The 20,437-nt window shown below is 43.5% G+C and overlaps 1 protein-coding gene across 3 annotated transcripts in view; it reads right to left on the bottom strand.

Moving 5' to 3' along the window:
• The window catches only part of Plekhg1 (pleckstrin homology and RhoGEF domain containing G1), a 271,519-nt gene that overhangs the window by 109,428 nt on the left and 141,654 nt on the right, over positions 1 to 20,437 (bottom strand). Inside the window, exons 1-2 of one of the 3 annotated variants that reach the window (XM_045158699.1) lie at positions 10,920 to 11,031; positions 3,631 to 4,139 (exon numbers count right to left, since the gene is read on the bottom strand). In XM_045158699.1, the coding sequence (XP_045014634.1) occupies positions 3,631 to 4,038 (408 nt within the window). In that variant the 5' untranslated portion in view covers positions 4,039 to 4,139; positions 10,920 to 11,031. Of the gene's footprint in view, positions 1 to 3,630; positions 4,140 to 10,494; positions 10,593 to 10,919; positions 11,032 to 20,437 lie in introns of those variants that run through there. The other 2 variants (XM_045158698.1, XM_045158697.1) reach the window with 2 other exon arrangements.

Raw genomic sequence — 20,437 nt, forward strand, 5'->3', positions numbered from 1 at the left:
CTAGAGGCCCTGGTGTGTTCATTCTCTTTCTATCTATCTGCCTCTTTCTTTAGCTCTGTCTGTCGTTCTCAAATAAATTAAAAGTAAACAAAAATATATTTTTTAAAGTTAAAAAGCATCTTATTTTACTTGAATGTTCCAAATGCATTAAGGATGCCATTATGATAACGATACATGCACATACTCATTTCTGAATCCCTATCTGGCAAGATTAAACAAAACTATATTTGTTTTGGATGAATTTAATATTATCCTGGCTGTACATATGGGCAAGAAGGCATTTCCTTTGCAGATGGAACCAACACCTGGGACTCCAATCACCCAGCTCATCATTCACCAGAGGGTATTTGGTTGACACGTTGAACATGTCAACTCATCATTTATGCTGATGTCTTTAAAATAAGTGTTTGTATCCATAGCATGTCCTAAGAATGTTGCTGCTTACAATCCTAAAAAAGAAAATCTAAACGCAGGCTGCATAGATTGTGTCCAGATAGCATGCAAATGAAATGTGCCTCTTACAGGAGAAGTAAGTAACTTGGAAATGCTAACTGTTATTAGTTCAGTGAGATTCAATAAAGTAGAGAACACCAAGCAGATAACTTCCAGTTACCTGTGTAAATGATTAGATTGTTTATTTGTTTTTTTTTGGGGGGGGGAATAATTTTTGCATAGAGCCAAGTAAAGATAACCTGTCCTTAGAGATGGACAAGCTTAATGACAAGCAACTCAGTTTAAAAGTCTTCATTTGAGGGCTGGAGAGATGGCTTAGTGGTGAAGGTAGTTGCCTGAGAAGTTTAAAGACCCAGGTTTGATTCCCCAGTACCCACGTAAGCCAGATGCATAAGGTGGCACCTGTGTCTGGAGTTCATTTGCAATGGCTGGAAGCCCTGGAGCACACACTCCCCCCTTAAATAAATAAATAAAAGGTTAAATAAAAATTAAAAAACTCTTCATTTGAAAGGTCAGTTATAGAATTAAAGAAACAATTTAGAACTAGAGCAAGGGAAACACATTTAAATTTTTTTTTTGGTTTATTTGTATTTATTTATTTGAGAGTGACAGATAGAGAGAGAAACAGGCAGAGAGAGAGAAAGGGTGCGCCAGGGCCTCCAGCCATTGCAAATGAACCCCAGACACGTGTGCCTCCTTGTGCATCTGGCTAACGTGAGTCCTGGGGAATCGAGACTTGAACTGGGGTCCTTAGGCTTCACAAGCAAGTGCTTAACCACTAAGCCATCTCTCCAGCCCAGGAAAACACATTTTAAAGAAACTAATTATTAAAAATTCATTTATTTGCATACACACACGTTTTCTATAAAACCTGTGTGTATGTGTGCGTGTGTGTGTGTGAGAGAGAGAGAGAGAGAGGGAGGGAATGTATGTGTAAGTGTATGCATGCACAAGAACCTCTTGCCACTGCAAATTGACTCCAGTCACATGCACCACTTTGTGCACCTGAGTTTATGTGGGTACTGGGGTATCCAACCTGGGCACAGATCTACAGTCTAAAACAAGTGTCAGCAAACAATGGCCCTTGGGTCAAGTGGAGCCCTGGCCATCACTGGTACTTCCAGGCCCATCTATTTATACTGCCCATTAGCACTTTTGAGTTACCAGGGTAGATCTGAGGGCTCGGAAGGCCTAGCCTCTTTCCTGTCTGGCTCTGTGTGGGAAACTGATGAGCCTCTCGTGTAAAACGGTGTTAAATCATGGATACAGAAGTAAAAGGACATTTAGACAGTACCAAGCAGCACTTGGGATGAAACTTTCCTAGAAAAAAAAATATTCTGTGTTTTCTTTCATTCTTATCTTATTTCTTCTCACCTAAGTCTTATCCACCAGCCTCAGCCAAGGGAAAGAGACTTCATGGAAGACCAGCGAGTCATTCAAAATTTCTATCCATGACTTTTGGGAGTTGATGGAAAAGTTTCTAAGAAAAAAATAACCTACAATCAAAGGCAGCTTTAATGGCCTTAAGTTTCCTGAGAGGTTGTAAACTGTTTGGCTGTTTCACAGGTATTTCTTCTCAAGTACAAATGACATCATTGTTGAAATTTAAAAGAAATGGGCCCACTTCAGTCTCCATTTGGTACCACATATTGTTTTGGTTGAGCAACAATCGACTTTCTATTTTTACTGGGAAGTGATGTCATGGCTATTTTTAGGAGACAGTGTCTGGTTCTGTAGCTGTGGAACTCAACACATGGTCATGCTTTCCAACTGCTTTTCCTAAAATCTGTAAGCATGTATGTATTTGGTAGGGAATGTGCTCATCAGCAAATAGTCCACTATATTCTGAATCACATTTTAGATTCAAAGTAGACTAAAAGTCTGAAAGGGAAGCTGGGTTTGGTGAAGCCTAGCTTCATCCCAGAGCTTGGGAGACTGAGGCAGGATTGTTTGGGTCCAGGACTTTGAGGTCAGTCTGTTATAAAGATGCCTTATCTCCAAAAAGTCAAAAACAGGCAAACAAAAACAGTTACAAACAAATGAAAAAATTTGGTATTTTACTGGGCATCAAAATGAATGCTGCTTTGTAATATATAAATTTACCCTTGAAATATTACTATTTGTTAAGAATGAGGTAACATCTGAGTTCTATTGCCGCCCTCCCCCTTTTTTTTCCCTGAGGTATCTTGCTCTACCCAGGCTGACCTGGAACTTACTATGTAGTCTTAGGGTGGTTTTGAATCATAGCAACCCTCCTGCCTCTGCCTCCTGAGCACTGGGACTAAAGATGTGTGTCACTACACCTGGCTCTTTTTTCTTCTTGGTTTTCAAGATAGGGTCTCACTCTAGCCCAGGCTGACCTATAATTCATTACGTAGTCTCAGGGTGACCTCGAACTCACTGCAGTGCTCCTATTCCTGCTTCCCAAGTGCTGGGATTAAAGACATGTGCCACCACGCCCGGCCTCTTTACTTCTGGAAACCAAAATCACAATCAAATTGGCAGAGAATGTGATCGGGCACATGAGCTGAGTTCAATTCCCATGGAACACTTTATGTCAATAATTTATAAATCTAATCACTTTAGACAAAAATTTTATATAAACTCGTTTTCTATAAAAGTGGACAGAAAAAAACAAGGACACAGGTTTTTTTCTTCTTCTCCCCAGCGCCCCTTTTCCCATACACCAAGCCCTGGAGGGCCCCACACAGAATCATGGTTCCAGGCTTGTCTGTAGAGTCAGCTGGGGATCTCTGCCAATTCCACCCAAAGGCCCCACCCCAGGACAGTGAAATCACAGCCTCTCAGAGGGGCAGGGCCCAGGTGTCAGTAATTTTGGAAACTCCTAGACATGAGTAGAGAGCTGAGGTTAAAAACAGCTGGTGGGTTCAGAGTCACCTGACAGCTATCACCAGGAAGCTTGAGGTCCTGGGGCTTTGCTAGCTGAGACATCCCGAGGTGTCTGGTGTGGGATTTATGAGCCTAGCATGCTGACATAACAGGGGCTTCATTATGCAGCTATTGAGAGGCGTTAACCCAATGAGCATGGCCCTAGGTTTCACTGAGGTTACGGTTTAGTTTAGCGTGCGCAACCATCTCCAGGTGGGACCTTGGCTTTTCTCTCTATTCTTTCTGCAAGCCCTGGTGAAAAACTTGAACAAGCGAAGTCCGCCTTACCTCCACGATGCTTTTTAAATCCTGTACGTAAGTCCTTTCTGTCTCCAAGATTTCCTGTACGACTCTATCCACATAGAGGAGCTTGGGGCTGGTGGATGAGTCTGCAGTTGTTTGGGGTGCCCCATTCGTATCCATTCTCCATGGCCCTCTGGGCTGCCTCTCACTGTCCCCGTCCATGTTCTGGAGGCCGGTGGGGTTGTCCCTCTGTAGCTCACTGCTACAAAATGGCTGGGCAGGAATCAGCTCCAGTTTGATGGCCCCTGCTTCTTTCCCCTGGTGAAACAAGCCCAGGTGGCTATTTGAAACCAAGGTCGTTCTGCTGCCGAAGGAGCCATGGCTGTCCCGGGAAGAGGCCGAGGAGGAGGTGGAGCCGAAGCTCACAGGTCTGTCGCTGTCCGAGAGCTCCATGGTCTTTGGTTCTGGGGACTGGGAACGTCGGGCTGTGCTCTTTGGATCAGGAACTTGGGTCACAGCTGATGGCACTTCGAGACGCAACCGGTGGTGTCCATCTGCGTTATTCCAGAAGGAGAAAGGGGACAGGAGAAGCGTGGTGAGTGAGGGTGGAGGAAGCAAAACTCGGCTCAAGTGCAGATAGATGTCACCAACAGCAAGGCACCAAGGGATTTTAGGAAGCCAAGGGGGGCTGAGATGCAACACAGTAGCTTGGAAGACATCCCCTGGGATCCAGCTAGAAATGAAAGCTCTATCTGTAACTTCACCGACCCCAGTGCAACTCAGCCTTCACTAAAAGTGAAGCAGGACCTAGGATGCAGTTCCAAGTGGGAGCACCTGGAATGACTCACATATGTTCATGAGTCCAGATTTAGTTTACATTAAAGGCTCAGTGGTCAGAGCGTGAGGGATCCATAACTTTAATAACTACCACAAGTGGTTCTTATAAAGGATCCTCACAGAATGGGATTCTTAGAGAACCATGAAGAGAGGTTGTTATAAATTTCAACTCTTCCACCACAATTCTGTTGCCTTTGAAACAGGCGTCCTGGAGAACCAGGACTTGGTTTAGGTGAGTGACCACCATACATTTCACTATGCACACATGGGTCTTTATTTTCTAAGGCTGCATGAGAAAAACAAACAAAAACAGGAAGACCCATATCCACCTAAAACTTACCCCTCACCTTCACATTTCTCTAAAGCCCTTCTTAGAAACTGACATGCCACTTGCCATATATATATATATATATATATATATATAATTATATATGTATATATAATATATATATAATATAATATAATATATAACAAAATATATATTTAAATTATCCATAATTATACTGGAATAATAGTCCACACATAAAGCAGGGAAATGACAATGTAATCACACAACAAAAACATAGGAACTAAATTATGAGAAAAATTAGGAAAGCCAGGGGCATGGGGTTGTTAATTCGAGAACATAAGACTATTAAATCAAAAGGCCAATTAATATGTGTATATAATATTGTATTGATATTATATATATCAATATTAAAGTATAGGACACCTGGAAAGGTCTGGGTCAAACAATCCACCACTCCCATTAATGTTGACAGGCTGGTCTCCAGAACAAGTTCTGATTTCCAACTAGGAAAGCATCACTTGAATATATGTTATATAACAAATATTATATTTATATAAATATTTTTCATATAATATACAATTATATGTAATATAAATATATTATTATATGATATGTATAATTTACATATCTATAAAAATCCCTGAGCTCCCAAGAGCCCCCACATGAAATTAAATACTCCAAAGCTACTTGTCTTATGATAGACTTGTCTTATGATAACAAATGTGATTAATGATAACATCACTTCATTTTGACAGGTTACCTTATGACCAAAAATCCATGTTTACAGGTTTTGTTAGAAAAGAGGGAGACAATTAGGTTGGAAAGATATAATATGACAAGCACCATAACAAGAATTAGATTAATGGTTATTTTTCAATATGAATGTGAACTTGTTTGATTTTTTTTTTTCCCCCAAACAGCTCACACCAGTAATTTCAGAATATAAAACCTCTTGCCTATATCTTCTCTTTAGATTCTGTTCATAGCAAATGTTAAAGCAAACTTCTACAGCAAATGTTAAAGTTACGACTATAAGATGAAGGCTTTCAATTTGGGTTAGTAGGAAGGGATGATCAGAAATGTGTAAGAAGTGAGCGCCTTATAAACACAGCCACCACCACGTGGTGTGAGCTTGCTGCATAATTTTTTTTTAAAGCTTTTGCAATACTCTTTCTGTTTGTTTTATAACAACTTTATGGCCTATCAAACATGGATTGGTAGTAGTTAAGGTACACTTGACCTAGAAAGCTTGATCCAACTTGAGTGTGACAAAATTCCAGGACACAGCCATGCATTCAGGCATGCCCGCAACAGAATGCTTTTTGCCAGTGTGGTTGGCTGGTATTGATAAAGTTCTGAATGCCTCAAAATAAGAGCAGATATAACCAGTTTTCTTTCAGTGACAATATCCACCATAATGGTGACCCTGAGGTTAGCCACGCTGAACGGAATGTCCACTACCTTGAGAAGAAGTTGTCCCATAAGGCTATGAGTTAGGATCACACATCAGTTGGATTTTGTTCCATCTGAAAGTGCAGAACACCTGGGCCGTTCTGGGTCAACCCATCACCGCCAGTGATGTTGACAGGCCGGACTCCAGAGCAAGTTCTGATTTCCAACTAGGCAAGCATCAACCTAGAAACCTCTGGCCTAGAAACTGTCTTAAACACAGTTATGTAACACTTGACACTATATTCATTATCAGTAGAGGAAACGAATATGACAGAGAGACTCTTTTCTTTCTTATCATTTCTTTTCTCTATTTACTTTCTCTCTTAGCTCAACAGCCAATACTGGGACTGAGGGATTAGGGAGGAAGACACTGTTTTTAGAGTCCACGTTGAGCTGCCAGAGATTGGCATGCCTTTTAAATCCTTTCAGAGGTGGGAAAATGTAGCGTGTGAAACTCAGGTCAACAGGGGGGCCTCTTCACAGATAAATATGAAATAGCAACATGCGTGACCACTATTCCAGGGCAAGCTTCTTCTGCTCCAATACCGGGCCATGTGCTTGAGGCCACTGGGACCAGCCTGTTCTTCATTTGCCACTTAGGTATCATATAAAATAGGATCTTGCTAATAGTTGGTATCTGCAGTATTCAATCTTACTACCCCATTACCAAAGACAGAAGGAAGACATTTAAGGTCAGATCATATAATAGCACGTAATATAAGACTACATTTGCTAATGGATAACATTTTTTACCTTGACTCATTACTTAGAAGGTAATTATAGTTTTCTCACTTAAGGAAGTATACCTCATAAAAACTGTCTAGTCTTGTTTTCACCTCATTCAAAATAATTTAAGATTTCTACCCTGTCTGGACTATTCTTTCTAATACAACTCCCCTATTAATATTTAAGCAATGAATTGGGCTGCTCAGTGTAATAAGCCGTTGCTTACATGCAGCTGAGGAGCATTTGGAATGGGACAGTCCAAATTGAGATGTGAGGTAAGTGTAAAGTCCACACTGGATTTCAATGGTTTAGTAGAAGACAAAAATGACAAAAATACCTTATGGATGGCTTGTATATATTTTCTCCAACCCAGTGATTTTCTTTATTGACAACTTCCATAATTATAGACAATAAACCATGATAATTCCCTCCTCCACTTTCTCCTTTGCAACTCCACACTCCATCATATCCCCTCCCCCCGCAATCAGTCTCTCTTTTATTTTCCTGTCGTCATCTTTTCTTCCTATTATAAAGGTTTGGTGTAGGTAGTGCCAGGCACTGTGAGGACATGGATATCCAGGCCATTTTGTGTCTGGAAGAGTGCACTGTAAGGAGTCCTACCCTTCCTTTGGCTCTTACATTCTTTTTGCAACCTCTTCTGCAATGGATTTTTATATTTATTACATGTTGAAATAATATTTTAAAATGTTTTATTTTACTTATTTATTTGACAGAGAAAGAGGAAGAGAGAGAGAGAATGGGCACGCCAGGGCCTCCAGCCACTGCAAAGAAACTCCAACGCATGGGAACCCCTTGTGCATCTTGCTAATGTGGGTCCTGGGGAATGGAACCTGAGTTCTTCCACAGCATAATCATGCCAGAGCTTAGCTGGGAAAGTCTACCAGTGCCTCTGCCAAAGGCTGAAAGAGTCTCTCTCTAGTTTTAATTAAGATTTAAAAGTAGGGGTCTGGGAGGTAGGTGTTTCAAGGTGCTTGCTTACAGAGCCTGCCACCCCAGGTTCAATCCCCCAGTCCCCATGTAAAGCCAGCTGTGCATGGTCTGGAGTTCATTTGCAGTGGCAAGAGGCTCTGACATGTCCTCTTTCTCTCTTTAATAAAAACTTTTCTTTTTTAAAACCCTCCTTGGCTGGGCACAGTGGCACATGCCTTTAACCCCACACTCAGGAGGCAGAGGTAGGACTGCTGTGAATTCGAGGCCAGCCTGGGTTAGTGTGGAACCCTCCCTTAAAAAGACAAAAAGTCCTCCTCTGACCTCGCTTTAAAAAAAAACATATTTATTTGCAGAGAGAGACAGGGAGAGACAATGAGCCTCAAGCCACTGCAAACGACCTCCAGATGCATGTGCCACTTTGTGCATCAGGCTTTATGTGAAATACTGGGGAATCAAACTTGGGTTGTTAGGCTTTGTAGGCAAGTGCCTTACTGCTGGGCCATCTCTCCAGGCCTGTCTTCACTTAAAAAAAAATTTTTTTTAATTTATTTTAAAGAGAGAAGGAGGCAGAGAGAGAAAGAGAAAGGGAAAAAATGGGTGCACCCAGGGCCTTCAGCCACTGCAAATGAACTCCAGATGAGTGTGCCCCCTTGTGCATCTGGCTTACGTGGGTCTTGGAGAACTGAACCAGGATCCTTTGGGTTTGCAGTCAAGTGCCTTAAGCACTAAGCCATCCCTGCAGCACCTAGCTTCACTTTTTTAAAAAAATTATACAATTTTTATTTACTCATTTGAAAGAGACAGAGAAAGAGGCAGATAGAGAGAGAGAATAAGCACGCCAGGGCCTCCAGCCACTGCAAACGAACTTTTTTTTTTTTTAATTTTTATTTATTTATTTATTTGAGAGTGACAGACACAGAGAGAAAGACAGATAGAGGGAGAGAGAGAGAATGGGCGCGCCAGGGCTTCCAGCCTCTGCAAACGAACTCCAGACGCGTGCGCCCCCTTGTGCATCTGGCTAACGTGGGACCTGGGGAACCGAGCCTCGAACCGGGGTCCTTAGGCTTCACAGGCAAGCGCTTAACCGCTAAGCCATCTCTCCAGCCCCCTAGCTTCACTTTTGAGACAGGGTCTTTCACCGAACCTGAAGCTCACAGATTTGGCTAGACCACTAGCAGGCAAATTCCAAGGATTCTCCTGTCTCCGCCTCCCTAGCACTGAGATTAGAGGTGCTTCTCGGCCAGCTGGCTGGTGTAGCCTGCGTTTACCCGCTGATCTCCTTTCCGCTTCACGCTGAGTAGCACTTTCCCGCTAGCATGAAAATATCAGCCTGAGGACAGTAACTAAACAAGGACAGTGCACACACAGATTCCCATCTATAATGAACTCACTCTGTTCCCAAAACATCTCTGCACAGCTGGGAGGGAGGCATGAAGCAAACTAACATTTTCTTAAAGAAAAAGGAGAATGCCAAGTGACTAACAATTGCACCCTGAGTAAATAAATCCATCCACAAAGTACATTAGACATTTTCTTCAAGAAAACGGAGAAGAAGAAATTGAAGGGTCTAACAACAAAAGGCAAAGTACATAAGCTCTCCTGGAAGGCACAATGTAAAGTGATTACATGTCATGTCCTCTAAATTTCTTAAAGGTATAGGCAACTATACATTTATATACACATTTAAGTAAAAATGCTTTAATAAACAGATATATAATGTGATCCCACTTTTGAATTTTAGATACTGATTTACTCTCCACATTAGAAAATGACTAAATGGATACATGATAAAGTTTAAGTAGGATGCATCATTTTTCTTTTGATATTTATCTATAAATGTCTCTTTTCTTCAATAAGTGTGTTGCTTTTATATCCTGCCAAAGATTACTTCAGGAAATTACCACCAAAGCCTCTGTTTGCATCAAATAAATATTTCAGGTAAAATAATTGACTTTTACGTGTGATATGTGATAAAGGACTCTCAAAGTGATATACCTATCAAAAAATGTCAGCATCACTAAATTCAGATAATCAGTAAAACAGTAGGAAATCGGAGTCCCATGGACATTCCTTGGAGGAGCAGTCTCCTATAGCTGACACTCCCCCCAACAGGATCGCTGTTAACAGAAGTGCCTTCTACCAATAGACACTCCAGACGGCAGCTGCCTCGTCCTGGTTAACTGCGGCCACTGCCTCAATCTCATCACCGAGGTTGCCAAGCGGAAAATCTGCAAACATTCACTTTGTTCACCCAGCTTAGCCGGTGCGAAAGAAAGCAATCCTCAAATACGTGCAGTCAGCGCACGATTTCAGCTTCCTCCCCAGAGTGCCGAGGAAGCCCAGCTCTCTAGTGATTTCCACCTAACTCAGGAAAGAGCAAAACCACACCGATACCAAATAAGACAGAAACCATTTGTTGCCGTTCAGATGTGTGTGGGGGGAAAAGCCCCACCACATCAGCTTTTAGCTGCATTCTATTGTCAGATAATTCGCGTTGCATCGCATTTGCAACAGAACATGTGAGCTGCATGCAGCTCAGCGAGCTTCTGTCCCAGCAGCATCGTGGACAGTCCCTCCCTGTGACAGTCTCTCCCACTGCTGCTCCGAGGGAAGGAGCCAGCCAGTGGGTCCCAGCATCAGGAATGGGCACCTACCTGTCCTTCAGTGACGATGCCCGCATCCCTCATTTGCCTTGGGCTGCTGTGGCCGGGGTGCTCAGTCAGGTAAAACGAGAAACCTTTAACTAGTCCCTGCAGCGCCTTCCGCTGCAATATTGCATGAGTCAGCTTTTATCTTTCAAACCCAACTCACAAAGGCTTTACAAAAACCCGATTTGCAACTTTCTCGCTGCTGGGGTTTTTCTCCCCCCTCCACCCCACTCCCTCCCCGTGTGCAGACCACAGTCAGCGCCACAGAGCCTTAAATGAAACATGACATCACTCAATTGAGAAGCAGGACAATAGAACCAGTGTGGGTAACTGGAAAATGCACACTTCACTGAGCAACACCCCGCGACTTTCTAGTCTTCTGTGAATATCACATACAACCCCTCCGGTCTCCTAAAGCTGCCCAGTTTTACCTTCCCGGCTCCGGCCACCAGTCCCAGTAAGCTGCGTGTGAGCAGAAAGCAAGATCTTCGGAGCCTGGACAGTTTGAAGCTCACTTCCTGACTTTGAAAGTGAACCACACGTGTTTACCATAAGTTTTGAAAGGATGTTTGGGGTGGTGGTGTGTGTGTGCGCGCGCGTGTGTGTGTGTGTGTGAGGGGGTGAGGCAATGAATAACACCCAGCTGAGGGTGTTTGGACAGAATTTACTTCTGCTCACAAGGCAACGATTTTAAGCCAGCGAACTTACACTGAAGCTTGGCTTTAAACAGCAAATCCAATCTGAACAGCAATGTTTAAAACTAAAATGCATAGGCATTTCTTCAAAAAAAAAATCAGTTAAGTCTTATGATTTTATTTTCATAAATATTAAGTAGTAAAGACAAAAATGATCAAAGTCCAAGATTTCAAAGTGATTCGGGGTTTTAAATTTCCATTTGTCCTTAAAATGGCATGTGCATTTCTAATACCAAGAGTCAAAAGGTTTATATTTGAAAAAGGCATTGAGTTCTTTTTATATGAAGGTCTCTAAAAGTACAAAAATGCTATTGAAAACAGATATCATTGGACCAAACTAAAATTCAAAGAATGGATTTTGCCCATGTACGGTTGTTGTGACTCAACTATCTAAAAGGATTAGGGTGGTTTTAAACGGGAGTTCCATTTAAGGCACTCACCTGTGGTTCTGGAAACATTAGCAGATCATCTTTAATACAACAACTTGTATCGTGCCTATTAAGTGATTTTAAGCTAACAACATAATGGGATAATTTGTGTTAATGCCTATTTCCTTTCAACAAGGCTGAACCTACGCAGGGCTACTTAATCAGTGCTTTAGATGGCAACGGATCAGTAAGTTTCAAAGATGTTGGCTGGAACGATTTCTCTCCCGCAATATTCACCAGTCTGATGAAGATCACTCACCCGGGATGGTAGAAGGCAGTTTGAGAAAAAAATGTCTTCCTTGGTCTGTGGAGACATTTTCCCCTTCCTTCTGACATATACAGCAGCTTTTCTGTTCTCTCAATCAATGTCTGTGTGCCCCACAGCAGTGCCTAGGCACACCCTTCCTTGCTGAGAGTCTCACTCATCTTGCAAGCTCCCATCAAGTCTCCGTAGCCACGCCCATCCCTTCTTCCCACTGGTCAGTTGCTTGAATTAAGTATTGTGTGATGTCCTGTCTAGTTATTGTTCCTTCTCTCTTCCTACCCTGGTTGGTCACAGCTGGAGGCGTTAGGGACCGTTTCTATAGTATGGATTTTTTTTTTTTCGAGGTAGGGTCTTGCTCTAGCCCAGGCTGACCTGGAATTCACTATGTAGTCTCAGGGTGGTCTCAAACTCACAGCAATCCTCCTACTTCTGCCTCCCGAGTGCTGGGATTAAAGGCATACACCACCACCCCCGGCTTATGCTATGGACTTTATTTTTGAGAGAGGGTGCACCAGGGCCTTTCAGCAGCTATGAATGAACTCCAGATGTGTGTGCCCCCTTGTGCACATGTATGACATTGCATGCTTATGTCACTATGTATCTGGCTATATGGGACCTGGAGCTTTGAACATGTTCTTAGGTTTCGCAGGCAAGTGCCTTAACCGCTAAGCCAGCTCTCCAGCCCGTATACTATGGATTTTAAATTCTTGTGAAAGATACACAGAGCTAAACTGGGTGGACTGGAATATACAGAGGTTCCTGGATTCTTGGTTCAATTTTTTTCCTGTGTGTATCTTGAGATACCAAATTAGCAACTGTTATCTTGTCCTTGGACTTACTTATTTTTCTGGCACAAGAAATGTTTCTGAGAGATGGCTGCATACATTACAAGAAACAAAACAGCAAAGCTGTGTGCATTGCTGGTTGGCACTCTGCTAAACTTATCTGTGGACACGGAATAATCTGAAAGGACAGTGATGTGACAGTTCAGGCGGCTGTATCTGTTCCCGCGGGACGGTCATTTATGATCCCTGCTTTAGCCACACCCTCAGCTTGTAAAGGCAAAGACCTCTCACATCACTTGCTGTAACCAAAACCACCCACATCACATCTATAAATAACAAAGGGTTAAAGTATTTTGAATCTAGGCTCTTGATACTTTTATGCATCTGTGTGCGGAGTCTAGAGGACAACTTTGGGTGTTGTGAACATTGGCCACCTGCTTTTTGAGGCAGAGTCCCATACTGGGCTAGAACTTGCCATGTACACTACACTGGCTGGCTAGGTAGCTTCAGCGATCTTCCTCCCCGGGGCTGAGATTATAGGCAAGTGCCACCACACTTGGCTTTTTTTTCTGTGGGCTCTGGTGATCAAAATTCAGGTCCGCATGCTTGCAAGGCAAGCACTTTACTGACAGCTATCTCTCCAGACCTGACTTGAGGTTTTCAAATTTTGTTTTCAGACCAACACACCACACACAGTTCACGACTCATCTTTATCCTGGTACTAAAGCTTGGCTAAACACATTAGCCCATGAATAGTGCACAAGCCCTGAAGATGGATAACAGCAGAAAGGAGAGCGGGAGGAAGTTACCATTTCAAGGCTCTTTCATGTCAGGATCTCTTACCAGGATCCACTTGCCCCTCGGTACATGATTTTCTTACACTAATACGGTTTCCACCGGAGCTCACTGGTGGCCTTGTGTCCGAGTCCCGTCCATCACATATTCCACACGCCGGCACCTGGACTGCTGACTGTTCTTGGAGGGGCCGTACTATCGTGCCACCAACTTCCATCCACGGAGCAAGAAAAGTCCTCTGATGCACAAAAAGGCCGAAGTGCTGCTGTCCCCACCCTCTGCTGCCCAGCGCAGTTGCTACCACTGACTGTGGGTGAAGAGACGGCTTTTGTGCAGCAAGCTCGCTCTCTGTGCCTTCTCTTTAGGGGCATAAGACACTGGGAAGCAGATCTTGGTCACTCTCTCCCACTGCTGGTTACACATCCAGGGGAAGGGTCTCTTTTTCCCTTTGTCTCCTGGGATATGGAATCAAGGGTTAGAAGAACATGAACCAACTGGGCATGTTTCTAGTAAAGCACAAGTCGGCAAGAAAGGAAAGTGCAGACCAGCAGACATCTGAACTGTAACAGGACCGGGAAGTCCCCACCATTAGAAAAAGTCCATCATGGGGACTGCAGTCCCGCTAAAGGTCGAGAGTATCCCTTATCCAAAATCCTTAGGGCCAGTAGAGTTTCAGATCTCTGTAGAATATTTGCATATCCATAACGAGATACCTTGGACATGGGACCCACGTGTAAACATGGTGTTCATTTCTAATGCATATGCACCTATGCTCATAGGCTGAAGTTAATTTTATTTTTTTCCTGATCCATGCCTCCTTTATTCTCTTACCAACCATCGTGCTGCATCCAGGCAACAGCACACAAACTGGCAAACAACACAACCCAGTTGTACAATGATCCAAGGCTTACAGTACATTTAAGGCTTTTACATTTGAAAGAAAAGAAACTAAACTAAAATCAGACCAAAGGGCCCCAAACCCAGTCCCCAACCAATACAAGTAGTTATCAATTTTAAACATCATACATTTTTTGGGGGAGGGTGGTTTCGAGGTAGGGTCTCACTCTGGTCCAGGCTGACCTAGAATTCACTATGTAGACTCAAGGTGGCCTTGAACTCACGGTGATCCTCCTACCTCTGCCTCTCGAGTGTTGGGATTAAAGGCGTGCGCCACCACGCCCAGCTAAGCATCGTACATTTTGAAGTTAATTTCTATAGCTGTATGCATAACATGAAATTTTATGGTCTAGAATTTTCCACTGGCGGCATTATGTCAATGCTCCAAATGTTACAGCTTTTGGTGCTTTGCTGATTTCAAAGCATTTCAGAGGATGTTCAGATCAGATCAGTTAATCTTGTCAACTTGATGGGATTTAGAATCACTGTGGAAACACATCTCTGGGCAAGTCTATGAGGGAGTCTGTAGATTAGAGGAGGTGGGAAGATCCACCTTAAGTGAATGTGGCGCCATTCCATAGGTCTGGGATCCTGAACGGAAGAATAAGGAGGAACTGAGCTGAGCATTCACTTCTCTGTCTCCTGTCTTTGGAGGTCATGTGACCAGCTGCTTCACTCTCCTGCTTCCATGCCTCCCCTGCCACGGTGGACGGAACCACCTGGAACTGAGCAAAATACATCCTTTGTCACTTGTCGGGTATTTGGTCATAGCAACAAGCTCATACACACACACACACACACACACACACACACACACACACACACACACAATTTTTTTTTTTAAATGAGAGAAAGAGCAAATAAGAGAGAGAGAATTGGCCTCCAGCCACCACAATCAAACACCAGATGCATGTACCACCTTGTGTGTCTGCCTTATGTGGGATCTGGAGAGTAGAACATGGGTCCTTAGGCTCTGCAGGAAAGTGCCTTAACCACTAAGCAATTTCTCCAGCCTACAAACTCCTTTAAAAAAAAATTGTTTTTGTTTTTATTTTTATTCATTTGAGAGTGACAGAGAGAGAGAGAGAGAGAGAGAGAGAGAGAGAGAGAGAGAGAGAGGCAGACAGCAAGAGAGAGAATGGGCACGCCAGGGCTTCCAGCCACTGCAAACGAACTCCAGACACGTGCGCCCCCTTGTGCATCTGGCTAACGTGGATCCTGGGGAATTGAGCCTCGAACCGGGGTCCTTAGGCTTCATAGGCAAGCGCTTAACCACTAAGCCATCTCTCCAGCCTCAAACTCCTTTTAATATATATATTTTTTAATTATTTTTATTTGAGAGAAAAGTATATGTATACATATATATAGGTATTTGGAGGGGCTGCTTATCTTATGATTTAAGATATTCCCATTGCTGGGCACAGTGGCTCATACCTGTAATCTCAGCACCTGCCAGGCTAAGGTAGGAGGCTCACTGTGAGTGTGAGGCCAGCCTGGGCTAGAGTGAAACCCTGCCTCCAAAAAACCAAACCAACAAAACAAAACAAAAGATATTGCAATTATCTTCTATTTTCCAAGAGAGTTGACAGAGCCAAAGATTTTCTGACATACAGGCATTGACAAAGCATTCTTAATGTGTCTTTTAGTCTATTAGAACATTTTCCTTTGCTGAGAAAAATATTATATTGCATTTCCTGAGCTCGCCACAGAATAAATATGACAAATGTTGACACCAATTGCATGCCAAGAAGTGCAACATCATCACACTGAAGTCCATTTGAAGGGCACACTGACCTTCCTCCTGAAAGCGAGCAGTAATGTACTGATGCCCTTTTGTGCCACAGTTATTTACTGAAAATCTACGCACATTCTGCCTACACTTCAAGCCCAGAACTTGTCATCAGCTGTGAACTAGCTTGCTCTTATCATATAAGTCCTACCATATGCTTGGTTAAAAGATTGTTTTGGCAAAATTTTTAAATTTTTGTTTATTTATTTGAGAGTGACAGAGAGAGAAAGAGGAAGACAGAGAGGGGGCAGGGAATGGGTGCGCCAGGGCCTCCAGCCACTGCAAACAAACTCTAGGTGCATGTGCCGCCTTGTGCATCTGGCTTATGTGGGTCCTGGGGAAATCTAGCCTCGAACCAGGGTCCTTAGGCTTCACAGGCAAGTGCTTAACCACTAAGCCATCTCTCTAGCCCTGTTTTGGCAAATTTAAGAAGTATTTACTCAGCAGAAGACAGAGGTCTAAGACAGACAAAAGCAGTTGCGTATAGAATAAACTGGGAAGTACTTTCTGTCCAGGGGTGCTACATCTAACAATGTAGCAACCAAAGGACGCACAGGAGTTCCTGGTATTCAAGTCATCCAACAGAAGCGCCCAGTTTCTCACCCAGCTATGCCAGATGTCGGGATGGTGGCATGGTCCTAAGGACTGGAGAAGACACATGATCCCTTCTGTCTATGAACGCACTACTTTTTACAGCCCACCCTCACACTCAAGCTGGGATTAAATTGCTCTCCGAGCATCCACCAGCAGTGGGCCATGCAGGGAGCGAGACGCCCTTCAGGACTCTCTTCCAAGCATTCCTCCGTGGGAATGTTTGTGCCTCTAGGACAATCGTTTGCTCTACTTGGCACTCTGTTCTTTTATTAGGATATCTGGTCTATTTTCCAGAGCGATAAAATCCAGTCGGCTATTTCTGAACCAAGCAAACTTTTAGGTAGCAAGCAAGCAAAAATGTTGCAAATAGTTTCTTACTTTCCATCATCTATCGGTCCCATCTTTGAGGACACCAGCAGAGGACTCGTTGTGCTAAGCACAATGAAGGGATTATCCCTGGAGAATGCAGTCTGCTTCCAGACATATTTTCCCCCCACAAGAGATAACAGACATCAAATCCATCCAGAACCAAAGGCATTCAACACAATCTCTACCCTGGAAAACATTGCAACAACGCACTTGTATTTGTAAAAGGGCTTGGGTGCTCTGTTAAAATCCTGCGGTAGTATCCCAAAATACTAATTAAAATAGTGCCTCTCACGGTTTCAGAGTAATACCCATTTTCACTTCCTGGCAGAGAAGACAACCCCTGCTTGCTAGCCTTTTGCCCCTCTTTATTGAGCACATGCCGAACAGGTTCTAGAGCCACATGGACAGCACCCACCTGCCTCCCGCAAGCCCTTCCTTAGACGCCGTGACGGTGGCTTCAGAGGTAGCTATCAAAAACAGCGGAGGTGCAAAACGCTTAGAACATATTTTATCCATGTCTAAATTGATTCAGGTCCTCACTCACAACCATCCCCAGCAATTACCATCCTTGGGATCACCACAGCCTTCTTCTCCCAACATAAAGTTACCAAGTTCCCAACAACACACAGGTGACAGGTTAACTTTTTATGATGCGTGGCCCCTGAGCTAGTGAATTTATCTCAGGGGACGCTATATTATTTCTAAAACTGACATAGGGTGGTTGGAATGTCCATTCATTTGCCTCTCTTAAAAAATATTTTATATTTATTTATTTGCTTATGAGACAGAGAGAGGAGAGAGAGAGACCGAGCAAGCAATAAAGAAAATGGGCATGCCAGGGCCTCTAGCCACAGCAAACCAACTCCAGACACATGCGTCACCTTGTGCATCTGGCTTACGTGGGTACTGAGGACTCGAACCTGGGTCTTTAGACTGTACAGGCAAATGCCTTAACCATTAAGCCATCTATCCAGCCTTCATTTGGCTTCTTGCTCCAGGTCATAGGTCAAACCCAGTTAGGCAGAAATGGGTACAAGACCAAATGTTAGTCCAGGAAAGCATGCCATGTGCCTCGGGGAGCTGAGAGGCCTTCTTTCCAGGATTTTGTTTTGTTTTAAAATATATTATTATTTTCGAGGTAGGGTTTCACTCTAGTTAAGGCTGACCTGGAATTCACTATGTAACCTCAGGGTGGCCTCGAACTCATGTCGATCCTCCTACCTCTGCCTCCCGAGTGCTGGGATTAAAGGTGTGCGCCACCACTCATGGCTTAAAATATATTTTTACTAATTTATTTGAGATAGAGATATTTGAGAGACAGAGAGAGAGAAAGAGGCAGCTAGAGAGAGAATGGGTGCACCAGGGCCTCAAGCCACTTCAAACAAACTCCAGATGCATGCGCCACCTTGTGCATCTGGCTAACATGGGTCCTGGGGAATCGAACCGAGCCCTTTGGCTTTGCAGGCAAGCGCCTTAACCACTAAGCCATCCCTTCAGCCCTTGTTTCATTTAAACTAAAGAAGGCAAATGTTGAGATGGCTTAGTGGTTAAGGCACTTGCCTGAGAAGTCTAAGGATCCAAGTTTGATTCCCCAGCACTGACATAAGCCAGATACACAGGTGACACACAATATGTTTGGAGTTCATTTGCAGTGGCTGGAGGCCCTGGTAGGCCCATTCTCTTCTCTCTCTCTCTCTCTCTTTCTCTCTCTGCCTCTTTCTATCCCAAATAAATAAAATAAAATAAAAAGAATGACAAGTGGGTTGGAGAGATGGTTTAGTGGTTAAGGTGCTTGCCTACAAAGCCAAAGGATCCAGGTTTGATTCCCCAGTACCCACATAAGCCAGATGCACAAGTTAGCACATGCATCTGGAGTTCATGTGCAACAGCTGAAGGCCTTGGCATGCCCATTCTCTCTCTCTCTCTCAAATAAATATATAAAAAATATTTTTAAAAATTATTTTTTAAAAAAGAATGAGGGCTGGAGAGATGGCTTAGCGGTTAAGCGCTTGCCTGTGAAGCCTAAGGATCCCGGTTCGAGGCTCGATTCTCCAGGACCCACGTAAGCCAGATGCACAAGGGGGCGCACGCGTCTGGAGTTCATTTGCAGTGGCTGGAGGCCCTGGCGCGCCCATTCTCTCTTTCTCTCTCTGCCTCTTTCTCTCTCTGTTTTTCACTCTCAAATAAATAAATAAAAATTTTAAAAAAAAAGAATGACAAGGGTGATGAATATTGTGCAGCAGGAGCGCGGGACCCCACATCTATAAACTGTGAAGAACTATGAACATAAACATTTGTTTCTTTTTTTTTTTTTTTTTCCTGATGTATGTCTCTCCCTAGCCTCAATCCATCCTTCAAGTCATATTGAAAGAGGGAATGATTTCATAATGACAGTCGTGTCTATCTCACTTAGGTTCTCCTTCCTCACACTTCCCACTACGGTCTCAGGGGTAGGGGGTAAGTGCAGTTGCTCTCATCTCTCATCTGCTGTCTAATGACTCAGTACACAAGCTGAGAGTCACACCTGCTAAGCATGTCAGGAGTCTAAGCGCTTGCCTAACTCCCAGTTCCCACAGGGGCACATGAAGTAACTTGTTTATGTTAACAGAACAAAGGACAGGAAAAAGAGTCCTCTGTTCCACCACAGGTTTATCTTAATTAGGTCACAAAACAAGTGTAACCAAGTTTATTTTGGTTTATGCCAAATATAAATGATCAAATCCTTTGCATGTCTACGAAAGAAGTGAGAGGGGGAAAAAGATGAGAAGGTTAGAAGCCAGCGTGTGAACACTGGCAGCTGGTGAGCTGGGGTTATGGGCTAGCTACTCCATCACCCACTTTGATCTTATCTCCGCATTCTCATGAATGAATATGGTCTTCTTAATCCTACCCATAAGAATACATCTTCTTGGGGCTGGAGAGATGGCTTAGCGGTTAAGGCGTTTGCCTGCAAAGCCAAAAGATCCCGGTTTGATTCTCCAGGACCCATGTTAGCCAGATGCACAAGGGGGCGCACGCGTCTGGAGTTCGTTTGCAGTGGCTGGAGGCCCTGGTGCGCCCCATTCATTCTCTCCCTTCCTCTCTCTCTTTCTCTTAAATAAATAAATAAAATATTTAAAAAAGAGTATGTCTTCTTGGTAGAATATAGAAAGAGAACAAAATACACTCACGCAATGGCATTCTTCACATGCTGTTCACACGTCTACTCCACCGCCAGCTTTCTGGAGCCTGTGTTGACCCCGGATACTCCCCCGCCTCCCCGCAGGCTGGTGCCCAAGTGTGCTTGGCTAATGGAAGGTGCCAATATTATGAGGCAAGAAAAGAGGGCAACA

The sequence above is a fragment of the Jaculus jaculus genome, chromosome 9 (assembly GCF_020740685.1).
Source record: "Jaculus jaculus isolate mJacJac1 chromosome 9, mJacJac1.mat.Y.cur, whole genome shotgun sequence".
Classification (NCBI taxonomy): domain Eukaryota; kingdom Metazoa; phylum Chordata; class Mammalia; order Rodentia; family Dipodidae; genus Jaculus; species Jaculus jaculus.